General features: G+C 49.0%; 1 protein-coding gene across 1 annotated transcript; it reads left to right on the forward strand.

Moving 5' to 3' along the window:
- Positions 1 to 119: 119 nt before the first annotated feature.
- Positions 120 to 21120, forward strand: ACRBP (acrosin binding protein). The gene is given in 11 exon segments (XM_056848429.1): positions 120 to 206; positions 1123 to 1192; positions 8367 to 8579; positions 11795 to 11889; positions 12633 to 12741; positions 13882 to 14275; positions 16529 to 16661; positions 17519 to 17701; positions 19455 to 19619; positions 19721 to 19807; positions 21000 to 21120. Coding segments are annotated over 11 exon segments (1650 nt in total). The 3' UTR covers positions 21114 to 21120.
- Positions 21121 to 23178: the final 2058 nt, after the last annotated feature.

Consider the following 23178-nt stretch of genomic DNA (forward strand, 5'->3'; position numbering starts at 1 on the left):
AAGCGATTCTCTCACGCTTGGTCCGAGGGTGGGAGTTTGAATTGACCCATCGGTCGATGGGAAATCCTTGGATGGCAGAAGGGGGGGGGCGTTTGTGAATCTTCTGGGACTTGGGCATAATGCCTGTGTTAAATGCTTTGGGCAACCGTGTCTGCTCTTGCTTGAGGCCCAAGCTACTCAAAGGCAGGCACCGAGAAAATTAAAAAGCAAAAAATTTGGTTGCAGTAGAAGAGCTGTTTTTTATATGCCGACATTCTCTACCTTTTAAGGAGAATCAAACCAGCAAACCTTCCCCTCCCCACAAACGACAACCCGTGAGGTAGGTGGGGCTGAGAGAGCTGTGACTAGCCTGAGGTCACCCAGCTGGCTTCATGTGCAGGAGTGGGGAAACAAATCCGGTTCACCAGATTAGCGTCCACCGCTCATGTGTGGGGCATCAACCCCGGACCTCCAGATTAGAGTCCTCCACTCCAAACCACCACTCTTAACCACTACCCCACGCTGGCTCTCTTTCAAATAACGGCTAGCACACAGGAGAATTTCATGGAGCGATTGTGCCCCATGAGGCAAACCTTTCTGCTACTGCAGAGGCAAAACCCACTACTTCAGGGGTGTTGAACTCATTTGGGAGGAGGTCCAGATGCGTGGCCTCTGTGTGTGTGTGGGGAGTCCCTGTCAGGAGGCTTCCCCCCCACCCCCAGAGGCCAGGTCTACCCATTGATTTCTATGGGCCACCATAGAAACCAATAGGTAGACCTGGCCTCCCATGGGAGTCTCAGTCAGGAGGCCAGGTTTACCGTCATGCAAGCCAATGGGTAGACCTGGCCTTTGTGGGGAGGAAAAAACCGTCCCTGTCGGGAGGCCAGGTCTACCGCCATGCAAGCGGGAAGGGGGTGGCGAGGAGAGTGTGCCTGGCCCCCGCCAGGAGGCCTGGCACGCCCAGGAGAGTGCAGGGGGGTGTGACGGGGAGAGCGTGCCTGACCCCCGCTGGGGCCTGGTGCACCCGGGAGAGGGCGGGGGGCGGGCCTTGGCTCGCGGGCCTCTTAGCAGCCCTCCAGGGGCTGGATCCGGCCCACGGGCCGCAGGTTTGACACCCCTGCACTACTTGACGCTCCCTTCTAGGAGCATTTAATCTCATCGACCCGTATCCGCCAGGTTCTCAGCTGCCCAAGCCTCTTGTCTCGCTGTGACTGTGAGGTCACTGTGTTCTCATTCCGTTGGACTCTGGCCCATGTTGGCTTTTAAAATGGCAAGTGATTTGTTAGTGAGAAGCAGGGAGGGCCCTGATGGAAAATGGAGACAATCTTGAGGTTCAAGACCCCGCCATGGGCCTTTCTGGTGGGTGAGTGATTGATTAGTCTGTATTCTGAGAGCACCTGTCTGGACTGCTGCTTTCCAGGGCAGGTTGACTTAGGCCTATAACTGTCATAGATACCGAGGAAGAAGAAGAGTTGGTTTTAATTTTTATCTACCTTTAAGGAGACTCAATCCAATTTACAATCCCCTCCCCTTCCTCTCCACACAACAGGCACCTTGTGAGGCAGGTGGGGCCGAGAGAGCTCTAAGAGAACTGTGACTGGCCCAAGGTCACCCAGCAGGCTTCATGCGGAGGAGTGGGGAATCAAAACCCGGTTCTCCAGATTAGAGTCCGCCGCTCACGTGGAGGAGTGGGGAAACCAACTCAGTTCACCAGATTAGTCTGCCACTCTTAACCACTACACCGTGCTTGCTCTTGTGGTGTGGCCAATTCATCTGTTAGGCTGATGCTTCTAGTAGGGCAAAAGGGCCAAATCGCTTATGCAAGCTGAGGACAGAATTGAATCCCCCCCCCCCGGTTAATATAGCCTCTGAGCACCTGCAGAGTGAGGCAATTGAACCCTCCCAACTTAGAGGTTGCCAACTCTGGGTTGGGAAATTCCTGGAGATCTGGGGACAAAGCCTTGGGGAGGTTGGGTTTGGGGAGGGGAGGGTCCTCAGAAGGGTAGAATGTTATGGAGCCCACCTTCTCAAGCAGCCATTTTCTCCAGGGGAACCGATCTCTTTAGTCAGGAGATCAGTTGTCATTCTGGGAGCTCTCCAGCTGCCCCCTGGAGCTTGGCGACCCTGCTTCCAACCTGTTTCAGTCTGACATCCTTAAAGCAATGCTTCACCCATAATCATACATTTTTTGATGCAGGTGTTCAAGGCCTATGCACTGTTTTTAACTGTGGCGTGACCAATCGGAAATATCAAGAAATGGAGCTTCTCCCATATCAGCAAACATCTTTGCCTCTTTAATTTGTGCAACCGTTAAAGGAACAGAAGCTATGCCGGGAGGGGGGGCACCGTATAGGGTTGCCAGCTCCGGGTTGGGAAATACCTGGAGATTTTGGGGGCGAAGCCTGAGGAGGGTGGGGTTTGAAGAGGGGAGGGACTTCAACGCCATAGAGTCCAATTGCCAAAGGTGGCCATTCTCTCCAGGGGAACTGATCTCTGTCAGATGGAGATCAGTTGTAATAGCATGAGATCTCCTGCCACCACCTTGAGGTTGGCAACCCTACTTATTGAATCAAAGCATGCCCATTGAGGTCAGTCTATCTATCACTGCTCATACAGCTATATCCTTGAGCACAAAATAAAGGAATAAAAATGCCTTACTATTATTCTGGGTCTGAGCTAGGGTTACCAGCTCCAGGTTGGGAAATCCCTGGAGATTTTTGGGGAGGGGATTCAATACCGTAGAGTCCAGTTGCTAAAGCAGCCATTTTCTCCAGGTGAATGGCTGGAGACCAGTTGTAACAGCAGGAGATCTCCAGCCACCACCTGGAGGTTGGCAACCTTATTACTACAAGACTGCCAGATAAAGGGTTTCCCTGCAGTTTGTGGGGTGTCCCCCCCACCCGCTTATAGAGACAAGAGGCGAGGCATAGTATACCCTTTACTGTTTTAACTATACAAGCGATTTGTGTCCAAGTTGGTTCTTCTGTTTGCAGAAAGAAACCAATGGGATGAAATGTTAAATGTATTAAAAATTATCAGCAGTGTGGAGACAGGAAAACTTTTCTTCCTCGTCCATCGTTGTGGAACGCAGGGTCATCCAAATAAATGGAAAGGCGGCAGGCTAGACTAAAATGTTTTCTCCCCACGGGATTTCACTGCTGCTCGCTTGGGCGGTTGTAAAAGCCGATCAGACATTTTCATGGAGGATTGGTCGAGGGACAGTTGTAGCCTGCACTGATAAAATGGTGCCTCCGTATTCAAAGACCAGGATCCTTTTGAAATTATTATCCTGTAGCCGATGCTAGCCATGACCTGGATGGCCCAGGCTCGCCCGATCTCATTAGATTTTGGAAGCTAAGCGGGGTCAGTATTTGGATCGGAGGTACGTCTGATCAAGGATAATGCACTGGAGATCAGGAGCTTAGTTTACAGCTATGCTGTTTAATGGTACCAATTTAAACAATACAAGCTGGGATCAAATCTCTCCAGCCCAAAAGCAAAAGAAAGAATCACATTGCTGTTTAGAATTGCTTAAGCTTTATAGACCTCTAACAATACGGATACTTTTCTGTTTTTCTCATGCTGTCATTCTTAACAAACAATTTCTGCATTAAGCCAGTTCTTTAGCTGAGACGTGAAGTTACCTTTACCTTTATTGCGGGCACTTCAGAAGTCCAGGGTTGCTGTGCAGAGCCAGGAAATGGCAAACCACCTCTGTCCTTCTCTTGCCTTGAAAACCCTATTGTGGTTGCCGCCCGTAAATCAGCTGCGACTTGGCGGCTCTTTCCACCACCACCTGATGCTAAAGTGGACGGTTTGCGTGTGATCACTGCAAAAGGCAGGTTTCTTTTGAAGCTGTATCTCCTCAAATTAGTAGGAAAATATGACTCTGTAAATGAAGAAACAGGGAAAGGAAACCACCGATAATGACGTGATGAGGGTTGAGGCTAGGAGCCACAGACAAAAAGCAACAGAGAGTAAGTTAAGGGGGGGGGGATAGAGGGACATATGGAAACTGATCTGCTTAAGCACCTGAGATAGGGTTGCCAGGTACTTCTTCGCCACCGGCGGGAGGTTTTTGGGGTGGAGGAGGGTGGGGTTTGAGGAGAGGAAGGGCTTCAATGCCATGGAGTCCAATTGCCAAAGAGGCCATTTTTCTCCAGGGGAACTGATCTTTATCGGCTGGAGATCAGTTGTAATAGCCAGAGATCTCCAGCTAGGACCAGGAGGTTGGCAACTCTAATCTGAGAACTTATAGCGCCCTGGAGTGGGAATACATCTAAGATCTCCCCCAGCTTGTTCCCTTTCATGAGTGGTTTTCAGTATGCTGAGGAAATGCCACAGGGACGTTGAAAAAAGGTATGTCATTTATATTTAATATAATTTAAATTTATAAGTTTTTTTTTTTAAGTCCCAGAATGGCTTGATGAGAACTGAGCATACTCAGGAGACACAGGATGTCGAAGAGAGCTGAGCTTCTATGCTGAAACTCTCAATAGTGCAAAACAAAACAGCACGATGGCATCAACAACTAAATATCTCAGAATCAATAAATATATTATAACTCATACACTCAAATTACAGAATTTAATAACATAAATAGAAGACAGTCCACCCTCTAAATACTATGGCCATTTATGCTTGGTAATTAGCAGCGCGTCCCAGGCTGAAGTGCCCCGCATATATTTTTTATTTCTTCACGCTGAACCGTCATTCCAGATGTCACTGTGAAGCCGGCGCAGACCTGCTTCGCATTTCTTAAGAGCCCCTTTAATGTGACCGTTTGTGTTTGCTCCGCCCCGCCTCGAAGCATCCCCTCAAGGAAGCATGCAAAATCACAGCCGCGTGTTAGCTATGCAAACGGCCATTGCTAATGGCTATGCAAACAAAGGAATGAAGGAGCAAGCGAGTTGGGGTGGTGGAATTTCTCCTTTTGCATCGGGACAGTGAATAGGCATTTTAAAGGCTGCGTTTAAAAAAAAAGAGCTTTGAGCTAGCATCAAAACTGACCCTGCATAAATGGCCGATGAGCTTCAATGTTCATGAGTATGTATCACAGCACACTGAAACAGCTACAGCAGCTGAAGCCTGCCCAGATCCGAGGTGATAGATGCTGTTGTAGCTTGCTCAGAAGGGAAAAATTCAGGGTTGCAAACTGGCCCAGAAGTGCAGGAACGACACCTCCGGATGTATTATTCCTCATTTCGAATTGGTTCCTCAGCCCGCATACAAGAATGAGGTGCAGTTTCAAAGTAGATAGGCCACAGGGGGTTCAATTAGACGCTCTCAGTGTCTACAAGCTACACAGCATCTGCAGTGTAGACATTAAAGAGCATAAGGGAGAGGATTGCCCCTTGTGGGACCACATTCTAAATCCTCTCACCATTTGCCACCCTCTGTTCCCGGCCCTGGAGAAATGAGATCAGCCATTGCAGGAATGGCTGATCTAGACATTGTCTAGACATGAGGAAGAATTTTCTAACAGGTTTCTCAGTGGAACAGGCTTCCTCGGGAGGTGGTGAGCACTCCTTCCCTGGAGGTTTTGAAGCAGAGGCTAGATGGCCATCTGTCAGCAATGCTGATTCTATGACCTTAGGCAGATCATGAGAGGGAGGGCACCTTGGCCATCTTCTGGGCATGGAGTAGAGGTCACTGAGGGTGTGGGGGGGAGGTAGTTGTGAATTTCCTGCATTGTGCAGGGGGCTGGACTAGATGACCCTGGTGGTCCCTTCCAACTCTATGATTCTACAACCTCGGATTTGGGCAGGTTTCAGCTGCTCTAGCTCTGTTTCGTCGTGTTGTGATCCATATTCATGAACTTTGAAGCTCATAGTATTTAGAGGGTGGACTGTCTTCTATTTATGTTATTAAATTCTGTAAATTGAGTGTGTGAGTTATAATATGCTTATTGATTCTGAGATATTTAGTTGTTGATGCCATCGTGCTGTTTTGTGTTGCACTATTGAAGAGAGCTGAGCGTCATCAGTTTAAGGAAGAAGGGGGAAAGGAGAATTATCCCGCGGAGATCACGCAAATCTTTTGCGCATGACTGTTTCCTTCGCGGTCACCCCTCCAATGACTTCGGGTCTTAGTTTGGATTATGCATGCCGTTTCTGACCGTCAGAGGTCGCCTCGCTATCCCCCTGCGTTTCCCTGCGTTTTCCCTGCGTTTTCAAAGACCTGTTTTATCTCAAATTTCAAAACGCGGGGGAAACGCGGGGGAAACGCAGGGGGAGAGCAAGGTGACCTCTGACGGTCAGAAACGGCATGCGCAATCCAAACAAAGACCTGAAGTTGCCGGAGGGGTGATGGAGAATGAAACAGCCATGCATAAAAGGCCTATGACATTATAGAGCCAGTGTGGTGTAGTGGTTAGAGTGCGGATCTGGGAGACCCAGGTTCAGATCCCACTCTGCCATGGAAGCTTGCTGGGTGTCCTTGGGCCGGCCAGGTGTAAATTTTGTTTGCTGATGAACACGTGGCATCAATGTGATCGTCTTTTTCTGTTTAAAAGAAAGCTGGATGAAATACAAAGGGTGTTTTCACTCTTCCAGTCTTGCCTAGCTAGGGTTGCCAACCTCCAGGTACTGATGCAAAAAATACTCACAATACTGGTAACAGTAAACTGAGGAGAAAGAAACCAGCACGACTCAATATATTCAACAATTCATTAACTATATATAACCAGTGAAAAAATCAACCACAAGGTGTGCAAATATATACAAATATTTACAGAAAATTATTATGACAAGCCTAATAGCAAGTCCAAAAGTCTATCAGAGGCAATATTTCTTCAAATCCAAATGTGGTCAACACTGTCAATAAATAAGTTGGGACAAGGTCCAATCCAGAGAAGGAGGAAACGCTATTCTGGATATTCTCGTAGCGCTTTCACCAAAGCATAGCTTCATCAGCCTCACATTGTGTTAAAAAGCATATCATTAGGGAGATTTACAGTCTTTTTTAGGATAAACTTAAAGCAATAATAGCTTCAGTAATATTTCAAAGTTGACGCAGAAGGAACAGCAGCCCTTTGTGGGAGCCATAAAAAAAATTATATAAAAAACGATTTAAACTTAAAATACTAAAAAATTGCAAAAGTTAAAATATTACTGAAGCTATTATTGCTTTAAGTTTATCCTAAAAAAGACTGTAAATCTCCCTAAATCTCCCTAATGATATGCTTTTTAACACAATGTGAGGCTGATGAAGCTATGCTTTGGTGAAAGCGCTACGAGAATATCCGGAATATCCGGAATAGCGTTTCCTCCTTCTCTGGATTGGACCTCGTCCCAACTTATTTATTGACAGTGTCGACCACATTTGGATTTGAAGAAATATTGCCTCTGATAGACTTTTGGACTTGCTATTAGGCTTGTCATAATAATTTTCTGTAAATATTTGTATATATTTGCACACCTTGTGGTTGATTTTCACTGGTTATATATAGTTAATGAATTGTTGAATATATTGAGTCGTGCTGGTTTCTTTCTCCTCAACCTCCAGGTACTAGCTGGAGATCTCCTGCTATTACAAATGATCATCAGCTGACAGAGATCAGTTCACCTGGAGAAAATGGCCTCTTTGGCAATTGGACTCGGCATTGAGGTCCCCCCCCTCCCCAAACCCCGCCCTCCTCAGGCTCCGTCCCAATAGGGTTGCCAACTGGCAGGTAGTAGCAGGAGCTCTCCTACTAATTCAACTGATCTCCAGCAAATAGAGGTCAGTTCCCCTGGAGAAAATGGCCACTTTGGCCATTGGACTCTATGGCATTGAAGTCCCTCCCCTCCCCAAACCCCGCCCTCCTCAGGCTCCGCCCCAATAGGGTTGCCAACTGGCAGGTAGTAGCAGGAGCTCTCCTACTAATTCAACTGATCTCCAGCAAATAGAGGTCAGTTCCCCTGGAGAAAATGGCCACTTTGGCCATTGGACTCTATGGCATTGAAGTCCCTCCCCTCCCCAAACCCCGCCCTCCTCAGGCTCCGCCCCAATAGGGTTGCCAACTGGCAGGTAGTAGCAGGAGCTCTCCTACTAATTCAACTGATCTCCAGCAAATAGAGTTCAGTTCCCCTGGAGAAAATGGCCACTTTGGCCATTGGACTCTATGGCATTGAAGTCCCTCCCCTCCCCAAACCCCGCCCTCCTCAGGCTCCGCCCCAAAAACCTCCTGCCGGTGGCGAAGAGGGACCTGGCAACCCTACTCCAGCTAGTACCTGGAGGTTGGCGACCCTATTAATTCTGCATAGCTACCATTCTTGCTATGATGTGGGCATTCGACGCCAATAAACAGGAGTCCAGCAGCATCTTAGAGACTAACATCCTTTATTCTGGCACGAGACCTCTAATGAAAATTCTTCTGTCCTCATGTTGTTTTTCTTCTTCTTCAGGGTTCCCAGTCTTCCTGTCACAACTGGTCCCTAGGACATCGGCCTCAGACCCTGGCAGCCCCCTGAATGACGATGACTATGAAGTCTTCTTCTCTGCTCTGAGGCCTGAGTGGAAGGCAAGCATGATGTGTCAGCTCCGGCGCAACAAGGGCTGCCACAGTCCAAAAATCAAGCAACTGGATGAGTTTGAGAACCACGGCCAGATCCCAGAAGGTACGTGCTGCTCACTAGCGCATGCTTTGGATTCCCTCCAGCTATGGTTGCCAACCTCCAGGTAGCGCCTGGAGATCTCCTGCTATTACAACTGATCTCCACCCGATAGAGATCAGTTCCCCTGGAGAAAATGGCCGCTTTGGCAATTGGACTCTATGGCATTGAAGACCCTCCCCTCCCCAAACTCCTCCCTCCTCAGGCTCCGCCCCAAAAACCTCCCGCCAGTGGCGAAGAGGGGCCTGGCAACCCTACCTCCAGCATACTTTAGTGGTGACTCTGGTTGCACTTTCTTGTCAGGGTTGTCAGCTCTGGGTTGGGAAATACCTGGAGATTTTGGGGGTGGAGCCTGAGGAAGGCAGGGTTTGGGGAGGGGAGGGATTTAAGTGAGGTATAATGCCATAGAGTCCACCTGCCAAAGCAGTCATTTTCTCCAGGTGAACTGACTGTGTCGCCTGGAGATCAGTCATAATCGTGGGAGATCTCCATCCACCACCTGGAGGTTGGCGACCCTATTCTCACTGGTTACTTTCAAACAGCCTTTCTGTGTTCAAACCAAATTCTAACCCTAGGGTTGCCAGGTGGGTTGGAATGGTGGGCAACATAGGGACATAAGAAAGGCCGTGCTGGGTCAGACCAAGGTCCATCAAATCCAGCAGTCTATTCACACAGTGGCCAACCAGGTGCCTCTAGGAAGCCCACAAACAAGACATAAGGACATAAGAAAGGCCATGCTGGATCAGACCAAGGTCCATCAAGTCCAGCAGTCTGTTCACACAGCGGCCAACCAGGTGCCTCTAGGAAGCCCACAAAATAGACATGAAAGGCCATGCTGGATCAGACCAAGATCCATCAAGTCCAGCAGTCTGTTAACACAGTGGCCCAACCAAGTGCCTCTAGGAAGCCCACAAGCAAGACGACTGCCGCAGCATTGTCCTGCCTGTGTTCCAAAGCACAGGTTCCACAGCACCTGATATAATGGGCATGCTCCTGTGAGACTGGAGAGAATAGGTATGCATCACGACTAGAATCCATTTTGACTAGTAGCCGTAGATAGCCCTCTCCTCCATGATCATGTCCACTCCCCTCTTCAAGCCTTCCAAGTTGGCAGCCATCACAGTGAAACAGGACCTATCTTTGCAGAAATCATGCTGGTTTTTGTTCAGCAGGGCTTGCCCTTCTATATGCTCGACAATTCTCTCTTTTATAATGCTTTCCATCAGTTTACCTGGAACAGATGTTAAGCTAACTGGCCTGTAATTTCCTGGGTCCCCGCTGGAACCCTTTTTATAAATGGGTGTTGCATTGCCCATTCTCCAGTCCTTTGGTACTGAACTGAATCTTCATATCCCCATGCTGCATATTTTAGCCAAAGAAGGGGTTGTGGCTCAGCGGTGGAGCATGCTCCTCTGATCCTGGAGAGAATAGGTATGCATCATGACTAGAATCCATTTTTACTAGTAGCCATGAATAGCCCTCCATGAACATGTCCCCTCTTAAAGCTTTCCAAGTTGGCGGCCATCACCACCTCCTGGGGCAGGGAGTTCCATAATTTAGCTATGTGTTGTGTGAAGAAATACTTCCTTTTATCTGTTTTGAATCTCTCACCCTCCAGTTACAGCAGATGACCCCACGTTCTGGCATTATGAGAGAGGGAGAAAAGCTTCTCCCTGTCCACTCTCTCCATACCATGCATAATTTTACACTCTAATGTGTCTCCCCTTAACTGCCTTCTTTCCAAGCTAAACAGCCCTAAGCATGACAAAAGTTTAGATCCAGCAATGTGCGAGCAGAGAGGAAAATGTACTTAGCACGGTTTCCTTTGCCCAAGCAGTAGTCCAATGGCTGCAGCAAAACAGCGCTTTTTAATATCAGTTTTGACGAAATGACAGTGTGCGCCTGGAGCAATGCAATGTACAACAGCGTTTGCAAGATTTCATGTAATTTCATTTTGAAATTGTATCAGAATAAATACCTTGTGCTATATGTTGTTCACAAAGGCCATTTTCGCATGGTCAATTTTGATGCTCGCTCAAAGCTCTTTTTTAAAATGCAACTTTAAAAATGCCTTTTCACAGTCCCACAAAAGGAGAAGTTCCACTCCCCACCACTCGCCTGCTCCTTTGTTCCTGTTTGCATAGCCATATGCACATGCATAGCTAACGCACCTCTGTTGTTTTGCATGGTTCCTTAAAAGGGATTCTTCATGGCAAACACCAAAGATCGCGTTAAATGGGCTCTTTAGTAATGCGAAGCAGGTATGTGCCGGCTTCGCAGTCACTTCTGGAATGACGGTTCTGCATGCAAAAATCAGGTTCAGTCCCTGGCATTTCCAATTTAAAAGATCAGGTAGCAGGTGATGTCAAAGGCCTCTCTCTACCCGAGACCTTGGAGAGCTGCTGTCATTCTAAGCAGACAATACTGACCTTGATAGACCCAGGGTCTGACTCAGGAAACGGCAGCTTCATGTATTAATCACTTCTTCTAAAAGTGATTAATACATGAAGCTGCCTTTTGGTTTTTATACCCCACTTTTTCTCTACCTTTAAGGAGTCTCAAAGCGGCTTACAATTACCTTCCCTTCCCCTCCCCATGACAGGCACCTTGTGAGGTAGGTGGGGCTGAGAGAGTTCGGAGAGAACTGTTACTAGCCCAAGGTCACCCAGCTGGCTTCATGGGGAGTTGTGGGGAAACCAACCCCGTTCTCCAGATTAGAGTCTGCCCCTCATGTGGGGGAGTGGGGAATCAAACCCGGTTCTTCCGATTAAAATCCGCCATTCATGTGGTGGAGTGGGGAATCAAACCCGGTTCTCCAGATCAGAGTCCGTCACTTTTAACCACTACACCATGCTGGCTCTTACTTAGCACAAGCGGACAGCAAGGAGTAGTTTTAATGTGTTGGCTTACGCAAGGAGTGCTGTGCATGTGAACATCTTCCATGAGATCCCAGCCAAAGTTTGCTTACAACTTAGCGTTAAATTGTCCATTCTGGGTTTTAGGGGCACTGCGGATGCTAATGTTTTTGGTGGGGCATACCACCTGGGCCCCATGGGAATTATTCGCTGGCTCATTTGGTCTGCAGCTCCCGATTCTGATACGGCCTCCTTCCTCTGCTGACGTAAGCCTGGCGTGTTCCTTGGCTTCTCTTCTGAGTTGGAGGAGATGCCCTTTTGCTTCCCGTGGTGAAGCTGACGACTTTCCCCCCTTGCTGCTTTCAGGTCCCATCTGTGCGGACTTGTCCCAGAACCAGCGTTTCGAGACCTTCTGCCTATTTGCACAGTTTCGATGCCTGGAACAGAAGTTCTACGCCAAGGTGAGGAGGAAAGAACTACAGTGGGGTCAGAGCGGAGGTGAAGACAGGCACGTCCTGCCGTGGCTCAGTGGTAGAACCTCTGCTTGGCATGCAGAAGGTCCCAGGTTCAATCCCTGACATCTCCAGTTCAAGGGACCAGGCAAGTAGGTGATGGGAAAGACCTCAGCCTGAGACCCTGGAGAGCCGCTGCCGGTCTGAGTAGACAAGACTGACTTGGATGGACCCAGGGTCTGATGCAGTACAAGGCAGCTTCATGTGTTCATGTGCGCCCAGCTGAAGTGGGTGGCCTGCAAGGACTGGAGTGGGAGTTGTCTGGCAGAGGGAGAATCCAAACACAAAGGCCATTTATGCATGGCTGTTGAGCCAGCATCTCTAAAACACGCAGAAATGCGCGGGGAAAGGTCTGCGACCTCTGACGATCGGAAAATGTAACTAAAAAGGCAAATGCAGTCTTGGGCTGCATCAACAGAAGTATAGTGTCCAGATCCCGCGAAGTGATGGTATCTAGTGATGGCATTGAAGTCCCTCCCCTCCCCAAACCCCTCCCTCCTCAGGCTCCGCCTCAAAAACCTCCAGCTGCTTGCCAAGAGGGACCTGGCAACCCTACTCTCCAGGCTCCACCCCCAAATCTCCAGGAATTTTCCCACCTGGAGTTGGCAACCTTTATGTAGAGGGTGGAGGTGGTTCTAGGCAGAGGTGGCGTAGTCGTTTTCCCCAGCGTCTCCAAATTCTTCCCTGCACAGCGGATCGCATGCCCCGCTTTGGCTGCTGGAGAAACGACCAGTATCCCCATAGAGACGTCCCCGTCGCTAGCGCTCTTGGAAACATCGATTAGTCCCACGGAAGAATCAGGTACGGGCAGACATCCACCCCAGACTCCTTCCTCCATAATAGATGTAGAATTTATTTGTATGTGGCCGAAGGCCTTCACAAAACATCATCCACAGAGTAGCACAATATTAAAAAGAGAGAGAGAGACATGTACAAGAAAATAAAACCTAGTAGCATTAACATTGATATGAACTACCAAAAACAACATCATTTGTGGGATTCTGCTCTAGAGCGAACTACCTTAGCTCTTATTTTTCATGCTGCCAGAGCAAACAATCATCTATAAGAAATGTACTCGTTGGAGTCAGATACTCTTTGCCATTGGTGGGGGTTTTTTGGGACGGAGCCTGAGGAGGGCGGGGTTTGGGAAGGGGAGGGGCTTCAATGCCATAGAATCCAATTGCCCAAGTGGCCGTTTTCTCCAGGTGAACTGATCTCTATCGGCTGGAGATCAGTTGTAATAGCAGGAGATCTTCTGCTATTACCTGGAGGTTAGGAAAACTCTAGTACCGGGCTCACCAAACAAGATAAATAAATACACAAGCAAACTATGCAAACATGTATTGTGAACGTTAACATCTACAAACAAGTGCAAACATCAAAGAGAATATATACAAGTGAATCCACAAGGGAGAATTGGAAAGTCTCTTTCAAGGTAGGTCTCTATCAGAGTAAGTGAAAGTCTTATCTCAAGGTAGTTTCTTCAGATAACAACCCCAAAATGGAACAAAGGGGAGAAGGTCCACAGTAACGCCGTCCGGATGTTCACGAGCGTTTTCACTGCATAATTGCAGCTTCATCAGCTAATATCTTCTTAATATACATCATTTATCTTAGTAGATGCAATAATAGCAGTTTAATACAAGTATTCAGTCTAAATGCACCAGAAGGCTGCTCAAAATGGCTACAATCCAATTGCCCAAGTGGCCGTTTTCTCCAGGGGAACTGATCTCTATCGGCTGGAGATCAGTTGTAATAGCAGGAGATCTTCTGCTATTACCTGGAGGTTGGCAACCCCACTTCCCAGTAAGTTAAAGGGCCAGTCCACCTTGAAGCCAAGGGGATTCTGTATGGGGGTGTAGAAACTACAGATCTATTTCTGCCGAAGAGTGGCAAAGTTACATTCCTGCTTCCTCCTCTCGGTGCCTTCTCGTTCCACAGGGACCCAAACCATCAACCCAGCCGGAGTTTCCCAGCCGATCCATGACAAGGACCTCCTCTCCAGCATCGATACCATTTTGAAATACTCCTTTGCCGTTTCGGGCCAGGAGCCCGAGCCCCGGGAGGACTCGCCCGTGGCGAACCGTAGCGAGGGAGCTCTCCAAGCCCCTGTGCATGACGTACACCCAGGCCACTCCAAAGCCTGGCTGGTCACGGCCGTCTCTGAAACCGTCGCCCCGGAGTTAAAAGAGAGAGACCAGCATCTCCACAAGAATGTCCACCCCCAGGCAAGCACCTCTTTCTCCTCAAAGGATGTGGAGAATGCTGCAACTCCTGAAGGCAGAGAAGATCTGAATGGCCAAGAAGAGGCTCCCAGGGCAGAGTCCAAAGGCAGGTCAGGACAAAACCGAGATTGGAGTAAAGTTGGAGGAGTGGAGCCCATTGCCCTGGACATGTGGACAGCTAGTGACCATGTTTCCTGTCTCACTGGCTCCAGGTTGGGAAATACTTGGAGATTTTGGGGGTGGCGCCTGAGGAGGACGGGGTTTGGAGAGGGGAGGGACTCCTCCACGTGAGGGGCGGACGGTAATCTGGTGAACCGGGTTGGTTCCCCCACTCCGACGCACGAAGCCAGCTGGGTGACCTTGGGCTAGTCACAGGTCTCTCAGAGCTCTCTCAGCCCCACCTGCCTCACAGGGTGTCTGTTGTGGGGAGGGGAAGGGAAGGCGATGGTAAGTGGTAGAGAAAGTCGGTATATAAAAAACCAACTCTTCTTCTTTTCTTTGCTGTGAAATGGTGGGGCAGCTGAGTTGGAGATGAGAATAGCCCTTGGGGGATATTCTTTGTAGGGTGCAGTGTAGGAGAGGATGAACTTGTGAGATGGGTGGTGCCCGTGGAGGGTAATATCACCGGCAAGTTGATCGGGACCGTCAAGTGACATTCCATGGCAAAGCATCTGATTTGCATGCAGAAGGTCCCAGGTTCAATTGTTGGCTGGGGGGATGGTGTAGTGAAGGGGTAAAGAGTGCTTGGGCAGGGTCCCACCATACGAGCTAAAATTACCTAATCCGTCATGAATTCCTCTCCCCCTTCCAAATTGCTGGCGTTGAGCACCCCAAAATTGCTTGTGTTGAGCACCCCCTTCTTGCTGACACGTCTCCCTTGCTGCCTTCTAACGTTCGCTTCACCAAAGAGGGAGGGTCAGCCTGACACAGGCTCCTGACCGCCCTTTCCTTGAGCCGCCTCTCTTTCTGCGTGTGACAGCCGACTGGCTCTCTGTTCCCGCCACCAGTGGCCAAACCATGCCCCTCCTCTCTCTTCCTTGAAGGGTGAGGATGGGGCGACCGTTCACATGCAGAAGGTCCCAGGTTCAATCACCGGCATCTCCGTTTTAAAGAATAGTAGGGGAGGCGCCATGGCTTAGTGGCAGAGCATCTGCTTGGTATGCAGAAGGTCCCAGGTTCAATCCCTGGCATCTCCAGTTAAAGGGACTAGGCAAGTAGGTGACGTGAAAGACCTCAGCCTGAGACCTTGGAGAGCTGCTAAAATAGGGGAGGGGCTGTGGCTCAGTGGTAGAGTCTCTGCTCGGCATGCAGAAGGTCCCAGGTTTGATCCCCAGCATCTCCAGTTAAAGGGACTAGGCAATTAGGTGATCTGCCTGAGACCCTGGAGAGCCGCTGCCAGTCTGAGTAGACAATACTGACTTTGATGGACCAAGGGTCTGATTCAGTAGAAGGCAGCTTTATGTGTTCATGTGAGATGTGAAAGGTCTCTGAGTAAGGCTCTGGTGGGCCATTGCCAGTTAGGCTGTTTATGCAGGGTCAATTTTGATGCTCGCTCAAAGCTCTGTTTTTAAATGTGACCTTTAAAATGCATAGTCACAATCCCGACCCAAAAGGAGAAATTCCACCCCCCGCCTGCTCCTTCGTTCCTGTTTGCATAGCCATTAGCAACTGCCCTATGTATAGCTAACGCTCGGCTGTGATTTTGCATGCTTGCTTGAGGAGATTCTTCGCGGCGGGGGCGGAGCAAACACAAAAGGTCGCGTTAAAGGGGCTCTTAAGAAATGCGAAGCAGGTATGCGCCGGCTTCGCAGTCACTTCCTGAATGACGGTTCAGCGTGAAAAACTCAAAAAACAAACTAACGGGGCAATTCAGTTTGGAACACGCTGCTAATTGCCAGGCATAAATGGCCTTAAGAGTAGACAAGACTAGCCTGATCCTGAGAGCCCAAGCAGAACTTCAGAGGTGGATATGAAGAAGAAGAACAAGAGGTTTTTTTTTTTTATATGCCAACTTTCTCTACCACTTAAGGGAGACTCAAACCGGCTTACAATCACCTTCCCTTCCCCTCCCCACAACAGACACCCTGTGAGGTAGGTGAGGCTGAGAGAGCTGTGACTAGCCCAAGGTCACCCAGCTGGTTTCGTGTGGAGGAGGAAAACAAATCCAGTTCACCAGATGAGCCTCCGCTGCTCATGTGGAGGAGTGGGGAATCAAACCCGGTTCTCCAGATCAGAGTCCACTGTTCCAAACCACCGCTCTTAACCACTACACCACTCTGGCTCTCATATGGAGGATGGTTGTGTATCAGATCGAAATGGCCCTCACCGTTTGCCCCTCTCTGCCCCTCCCTTATTGCATTTAGACTCTTAGATCTCGAGAAGGACGATGCTGTCTTGATTCTGTGCTTTTCGGTGCTCGAAGACATCTGCGTCTCCTCAGTGGTTAGCAAGGCCTGGAAACAATTGGAGGACAAAACCCTTGGCTACGGCAACTCGGTGAGCCTCGACACTGGGTCCCACTTTTATCCGGGGACTGGTAAGCCTTGAAGGGCCGTAGCTCAGTGGCAGAGCATCTGCTTGGCATGCAGAAGGTCCCTGGTTCAATCCCCGGCTTCTCCAGTTAGAGGGACTAGGCAAGGAGGTGAAGTGAAAGACCTCTGCCTGAGACCCTGGAGAGCCGCTGCTGGTCTGAGTAGACAATACTGATTTTGATGGACCAAGGGTCTGATTCAGTATAAGGCAGCGTTATGATTTGGGGGGGGGGCTGTGGCTCAGTGGTAGAGCCTCTGCTTAGCACGCAGAAGGTCCCAGGTTCAATCCCCGGCATCTCCAGTTAAAGGGACTAGGAAAGTAAGTGATGTGAAAGACCTCTGCCTGAGACCCTAGAGAGCTGCTGCCGGTCTGACTAGACAGTACTGACTTTGATGGACCAAGAGTCTGATTCAGTAGAAGGCAGCTTCATTATTTGGGGAAGGGCCATAGCTTAGTGGTAGAGCACCTGCTTGGCATGCAGAAAGTCCCAGGTTCAATTCCCAGCATCTCCAGTTAAAGGGACTAGGCAGGTAGGTGATGTGAAAGACCTCTGCCTGAGACCCTGGAGAGCTGCTGCTGGTCTGACTAGACAGTAGACAGTAGACTAGACAGTACTGACTTTGATGGACCAAGAGTCTGATTCAGTCTAAGGCAGTTTCATGTGTTCAATGTTGTTGCATGTCTATTAGCTGGAGATCAGTTGTAATAGCAGGAGATCTCCAGCTAGTAACTGGAGGTTTGGCAAAAATAAAGCACAAATGCTAAATAGACAGGCTGTATGAAACAACACTACTCGGCTCACACAAGTACTCGCTCTCCAGGTGTGCGACAGCCTCGGCCGACGCCACACCGACCTGTGCCCCATGTGCGCCTTCTGTTCCCTGAAAATGGAGCAGTGCCAACGGGCCCCCGACCTGAGGCGTGTCCTTTGCGAGGGCAGTGCCGAATACACCGCCTACATCAACCCTGGAATCGTGTCCCAGTACCAGGATACCGGCACCAAGGTAAGATAAAGATGACGCTGCCAAGGTCTTTGGGGGAAAGCGTCTGTGGAGGACACAGGGCATGAGTCTACACAGGTCAGCGATGGGGTTGTCGACCTCTAGGTGGAGCCTGGAGATCATCCAAAATGACCACTGATCTCCAGATGACCAAGGTCAGTTCTAGGGTTGCCCGGTCCCTCTTCACCACCAGCGGGTAGTTTTTGGGGGTGGAGCCTGAGGAGGACGGGGTTTGGGGAGGGGAGAGGACTTCAATGCCATAGAGTCCAATTGCCAAAGAGGCCATTCTCTCCAGGGGAACTGATCTCTATCGGCTGGAGATCAGTTGTAATAGCAGGAGATCTCCAGCTAGTACCTGAAGGTTTGGAAACTGGCACGGGAAGAAATCAGTACAATAATACAAAATGTGTATATTGTGTTTCAAAACATTTCAACAAGTACAACGGACTACAACAAGTGACAATAAACAATATATACAAAATATACAAAACGTGTTTGATGCAGTCTATGAATAGTACAGTCTATAAATAGTAGAATCTTCTTAGTATATAGAAAAGTATTTTAAAAGTCCATCAGGACCTACACTTGGGAGTATCCTACGGGAACTGGTGAACTGGCTTCATGATGATATATAGAATCTAATTAAGCTTGGATACTTGATTGGAAATGGGGCTGAAGAAATTTTGAAAGGGCCGTCCCCCACCCATCATGCTTAATGAAGACTCTGTGATCATTTCTACATGTACCTGATGGACTTTTAAAATACTTTTCTATATACTAAGAAGATTCTACTATTTATAGACTGTACTATTCATAGACTGCATCAAACATGTTTTGTATATTTTGTATATATTGTTTATTGTCACTTGTTGTAGTCCATTGTACTTATTGAAATGTTTTGAAACACAATATACACATTTTGTATTATTGTACTGATTTCTTCCCATGCCAGTTTCCAAACCTGACGGTAATAGCACGGAGGTGCTCTTTTCTTGTTTTGCTAAGTACCTGAAGGTTGGCAACCTTATTTCCAGGCTTCACTCTCTAAGGCCTTTTATGCAGGGGATTTTCCCTGTGGTCTCCCCCGCAACTGCTTTGGGGCTTCCTTTTGATTATGCATGCTTTTTCTGCCTGTCGTAGGTCGCCTCGCTTTCGCCCACGTTTTCCAGATGCCGTTTTAGCCAGAATCTGGAAAATTCAGACAAAACCTGCAGGGTTGAAGAAGAGTTGGTTTTTATATGTCAACTTTCTCTACCCCTTAAGGAAGAATCAAACCAGCCTTCAATCACCTTCCCTTCCCCTCCCCACAACAGACACCCTGTGAGGGAGGTGGGGCTGAGAGAGCTCTAAGAGACCTGTGACTAGCCCAAGGTCACCCAGCTGCCTTCATGCGTAGGAGTGGCGGATTAGCCTCCGCCACTCATATGGAGGAGTGGGGAATCAAACCCGGTTCTCAAGATCAGAGTCCACTGCTCCAAACCACCGCTCTTAACCACTACACCACGCTGGAGAGCGAGGTGACCTCTGACGGGCAGAAAAAGCATGCATAATCAAAAGGAAGCCCCGAAGCAGTCTGTGGGGGGTGACTGTGGGGAAACATCCCTGCATAAAAGCCTACATCTCCAAGACTTTCCCCACCCGAAGTTGGCCTCCGTATCTTGGAAGCCAGTCCGATTTCATTCAGTGAGGCTTACTTCCAGGAAATCATCTTTAGGGTTAACAGCCACAGTGTTGGGTCTCTTCTTTGTATCGTCAGGTTGGCTCCTCGGAGGTCGAGTATTACGGAATGGATGTCTACGGAGGCTTGCAGGCAGACCGCTGGTGTGGCCGCTTGGCCACCCATGGCTGTGACGATCCCCGGGTCGTGCTCTGGTTGCAAACGGAGTACTCTTTCTTCCAGCAAGGAGATTTCCCGGACAAGGTGAGAAGGAATGGAATGGCTGATCTGTTTATTGATTTGTTGCCCCCTTATCGGCTTGATCCTCGCAGTCCTCCCACTTCTATCATGTCCTTCCTTTCCAGGTCTGTGACTCCGAACGAGTCGAGCATCCCAGCTACTGTGCTTTCAAGAGCCACCAGTGCTTGGAGAACAGCCTCAGTGGAGAGAAGGTGAGGACGTCGGTCGGTTTTCCCCAAGAGACCCATGGCTCTTCTGTTAACACTTTCCTCCATAGAGGCAAGGCCATTTGTTTGACTTTGTTGGGATTCATGCAGCCAGGGTGGTGTAGTGGTTGAGAGCGGCAGACTCTAATCTGGTGAACCGGGTTTGTTTCCCCGCTCCTCCACATGAGCGGTGGACTCTAATCTGGAGAACCGGGTTGGATTCCCCACTCTTCCACATGAGCTAATCTGGTGAACCCGGTTGGTTTCCCCACTCCTACACATAAAGCCAGCTGGGTGACCTTGGGCTAGTCACACACTCTCAGCCCCACCTACCTCACAGGGTGTCTGTTGCGGGGAGGGGAAGGTGATTGTAAGCCGGTTTGATTCTTCCTTAAGTGGTAGGGAAAGTCGGCATATACCGGTAAAAACCAACTATTATTATTATTATTATTATTATTATTATTATTATTATTATTATTATTATTATTATTCAAAGAAGCCATTTTCTCCAGATGAACTGATCTTTATCGGCTGGAGATCATTTGTAATAGCAGGAGATCTCCAGCTAGTACCTGGAGGTTCCACCAAAACAAAGTTACTCTTAGTTGGGTTGAATAGTTCAAAATAGCATACAACGAAGGGCTCAATATAATTCAAACAACGTCAAAATATATTCAAGTGAAAACACACTACACACCAAGACTGTGCAAAAGAACAACAGAACTGAACAAAAAGAGCCTACTATATACAATATATACAACAATACTCATGAGTAGTCACCACCAGAAGAACATACAAAGCCAAATAGCTTATGGAAAAAGGTCCGTGAACTCAAAAAAGTATACGTGGCTTCGTCTGTATCTTGAGATTCCCTTAAAAGGGTAATGCCAATAGACCGGTGGGGACAATCAAAGTGTTCAGAACTGGATCGAAGGAAGGAATGCAGATCCATGGTATTCAATGCGTTTCACCTAAGGCTGAGCCCTTCGTTGTATGTTATTTTGAAGTACCTGGAGGTTGGCAAACCTAGCTGTGGGTGGTGATCCCTGTTATCACTTCAATTGGGAAATGTGCAGATTTTTCATGCGCATTCTGCCTCCATCGCAAGGCTCATGCGCTCCCATTCTGCATGGTCGGAAGGCTGTAGCGGGAGTCGGCTCTGGTTCCTTTACTAAGCTTTTTCCTGCTACGACCACAGGTCCTGCGGCGCGGCTGCTTCAAAAAAGAGACCTACCACGTGCTGAGCGCCGAGGAAGGGAAAGAGGAGGTGCAGCTCTGGAGCCGGAAGTTTTCAAGTTTTTCCGAAGGGTGAATGCAGGAAAGAATGCCGAGGAGTAATTTTCCGCAGGGGGGATGGGAGGGGGGGAGAAGGACAGAGAAAACAGCATCACTACCCCCTCCCGGGGACACAACTCCCTTCTCCGGCATGCTCTGCATAGCTTGCCTTCTGCGGCTGAAATACCACCGCCTCTTCTACTCCCTGTTTGGCATTAGGAGTGGCTCCATCATTGTTCGTGCCGCTGTGAAATCTATCTCATGGGGACTGCACAGGTAAAAAGTGTCTGTCTCCAGCAAAAACTGCCTTTTCTGAATGCTTGGGACTCTTCAAGTAGGGATAGACTTATCAAGAGGAAGGCCCTCGCTGAGAAATCATAGTTTCTCCCCTATGACCCTTGACACCCGTCGACACTAGCTTGATATGCTTTGTATTCCTTTTCATAAAGAGCCTTTTCAACCCACAATTCCCGCTTGCTCTTCTCTGTCTAGTTCTGCAGGGGTGGGGGACACACACATTTCAATGGCATTTTTGGCATTCTTAACAATGTGTGTTGCGTGTGTCTCGATTTCTGCATTTCAAAGCCCCAAATTTGGCTGCCTTCCCTCGAATGACAGAATGGCCTTTTATACAGGGACGTTTCCCCGCGGTCACCCCCGGCCGACCGCTTCGGGGCTTCCTTTTGATTATGCAGGCCTTTCCCGCCCGTCAGAGGTCGCCTCGCTCTCCCCATGCATTTTGCCCACGTTTTCCGGTTTCTGATGAAAACAGCATCTGGAAAACACGAGGAAAACACATGGAGAGGGCAAGGCGACCTCTGACAGGCGGAAATGGCATGCCTAATCAAAAGGAAGCCCCACGAGGAAATGTCCCTGCATAAAAGGCTAATCGGAATCTAGCACTGGACGTTCTTGAAATGAGCAGGGCAGGGGGGAGGTGGAACCTGTAGAACAGGGGTGGGGAACCTTTTTCCTGCCAAGGGCCATTTGCACATTTATAACATTATTCGGGGGCCATACCAGGTGTAGATCTCCCGGTGGGGGGGGGAGAGGCTAGGGTTGCCAAGTCTCCAGCCACCACCTGGAGGTTGGCAACCCTAGGGGAGGCTATGCAGAGGCCTTGCCGGCCTCCCCTCCCCCCACTCCACACATACACACACTCTCACCCTCCACAGATACACACACTCTCACCAGCGATTGGGGGAAGCCTTGCTGGCTTCCCCCCCTCCACACACACATACTCTCCAAGTGGCACCTTCCTGGCTTCCCACACACTCACACACACACACACACAAACGTTCTTGCCCTGCAGCAGCAATGGCGGCGGCTTCCGCGGGAGAGTCAGCGGGCCACAGCAGATGATATCGCAGGCCTTAAATGGCCCGTGGGCCGGAGGTTCCCCACCTCTGCTGTAGAACTTTTGGGGTGCAGGGGAGAGAGGAACAGAGATTGTTAGCTGGGGGTGGGGGGATGTAGTCAGGACTCAGGCATAGCTGACACACAGAAGGCTGCTAGGAGGCATCTCCGTTTAAATCAGTGGCTCCCGAACTTTTCGGGCCACCACCCCCTTGGTTCCACAAACTCAACCCCAGCGCCCCCTACCCTATCTTATAAAAAGCATTATTCAAAATAGGGGTTTGCATGACTCAATAAAGAAGATGATAACAATCAAATTTCAAAGCAGTAACCATTGCACATCTGTTCAAAATCAAATTAAAACCTTTTAGTTGAAATTCATTCAACAGAACTGATGAACTTGATCGAGCGGTACCAGCGCTTCAAAGTCTGGAAAAAAATTCCGATAGTTTCCACCAAATTGGCCAGCATGGTGCCATAGCTTGATCGATCGTAAATGAGTGAACAACACAGTTGAAGGGGCCCATCTCTAGCGCCTCCCCTCCTGCCCCCTTGCCTCTTAGTGCCCCCCGTGGTAATCCCACTGCCCCCCAGGGGGTGGTACTGCCCACTTTGGGAACCACTGGTTTAAATGATTGGGGCATTAAGTGCCAAAAGAAGATTTTGTTAAGAATATCAATGAAGGACTGAAACACACCCAAACTGGTCAATTTCATTAATAGCATGGACTCACATGCGACCGAAGA

This window comes from Euleptes europaea, chromosome 4 (assembly GCF_029931775.1).
Source record: "Euleptes europaea isolate rEulEur1 chromosome 4, rEulEur1.hap1, whole genome shotgun sequence".
Lineage (NCBI taxonomy): Eukaryota > Metazoa > Chordata > Lepidosauria > Squamata > Sphaerodactylidae > Euleptes > Euleptes europaea.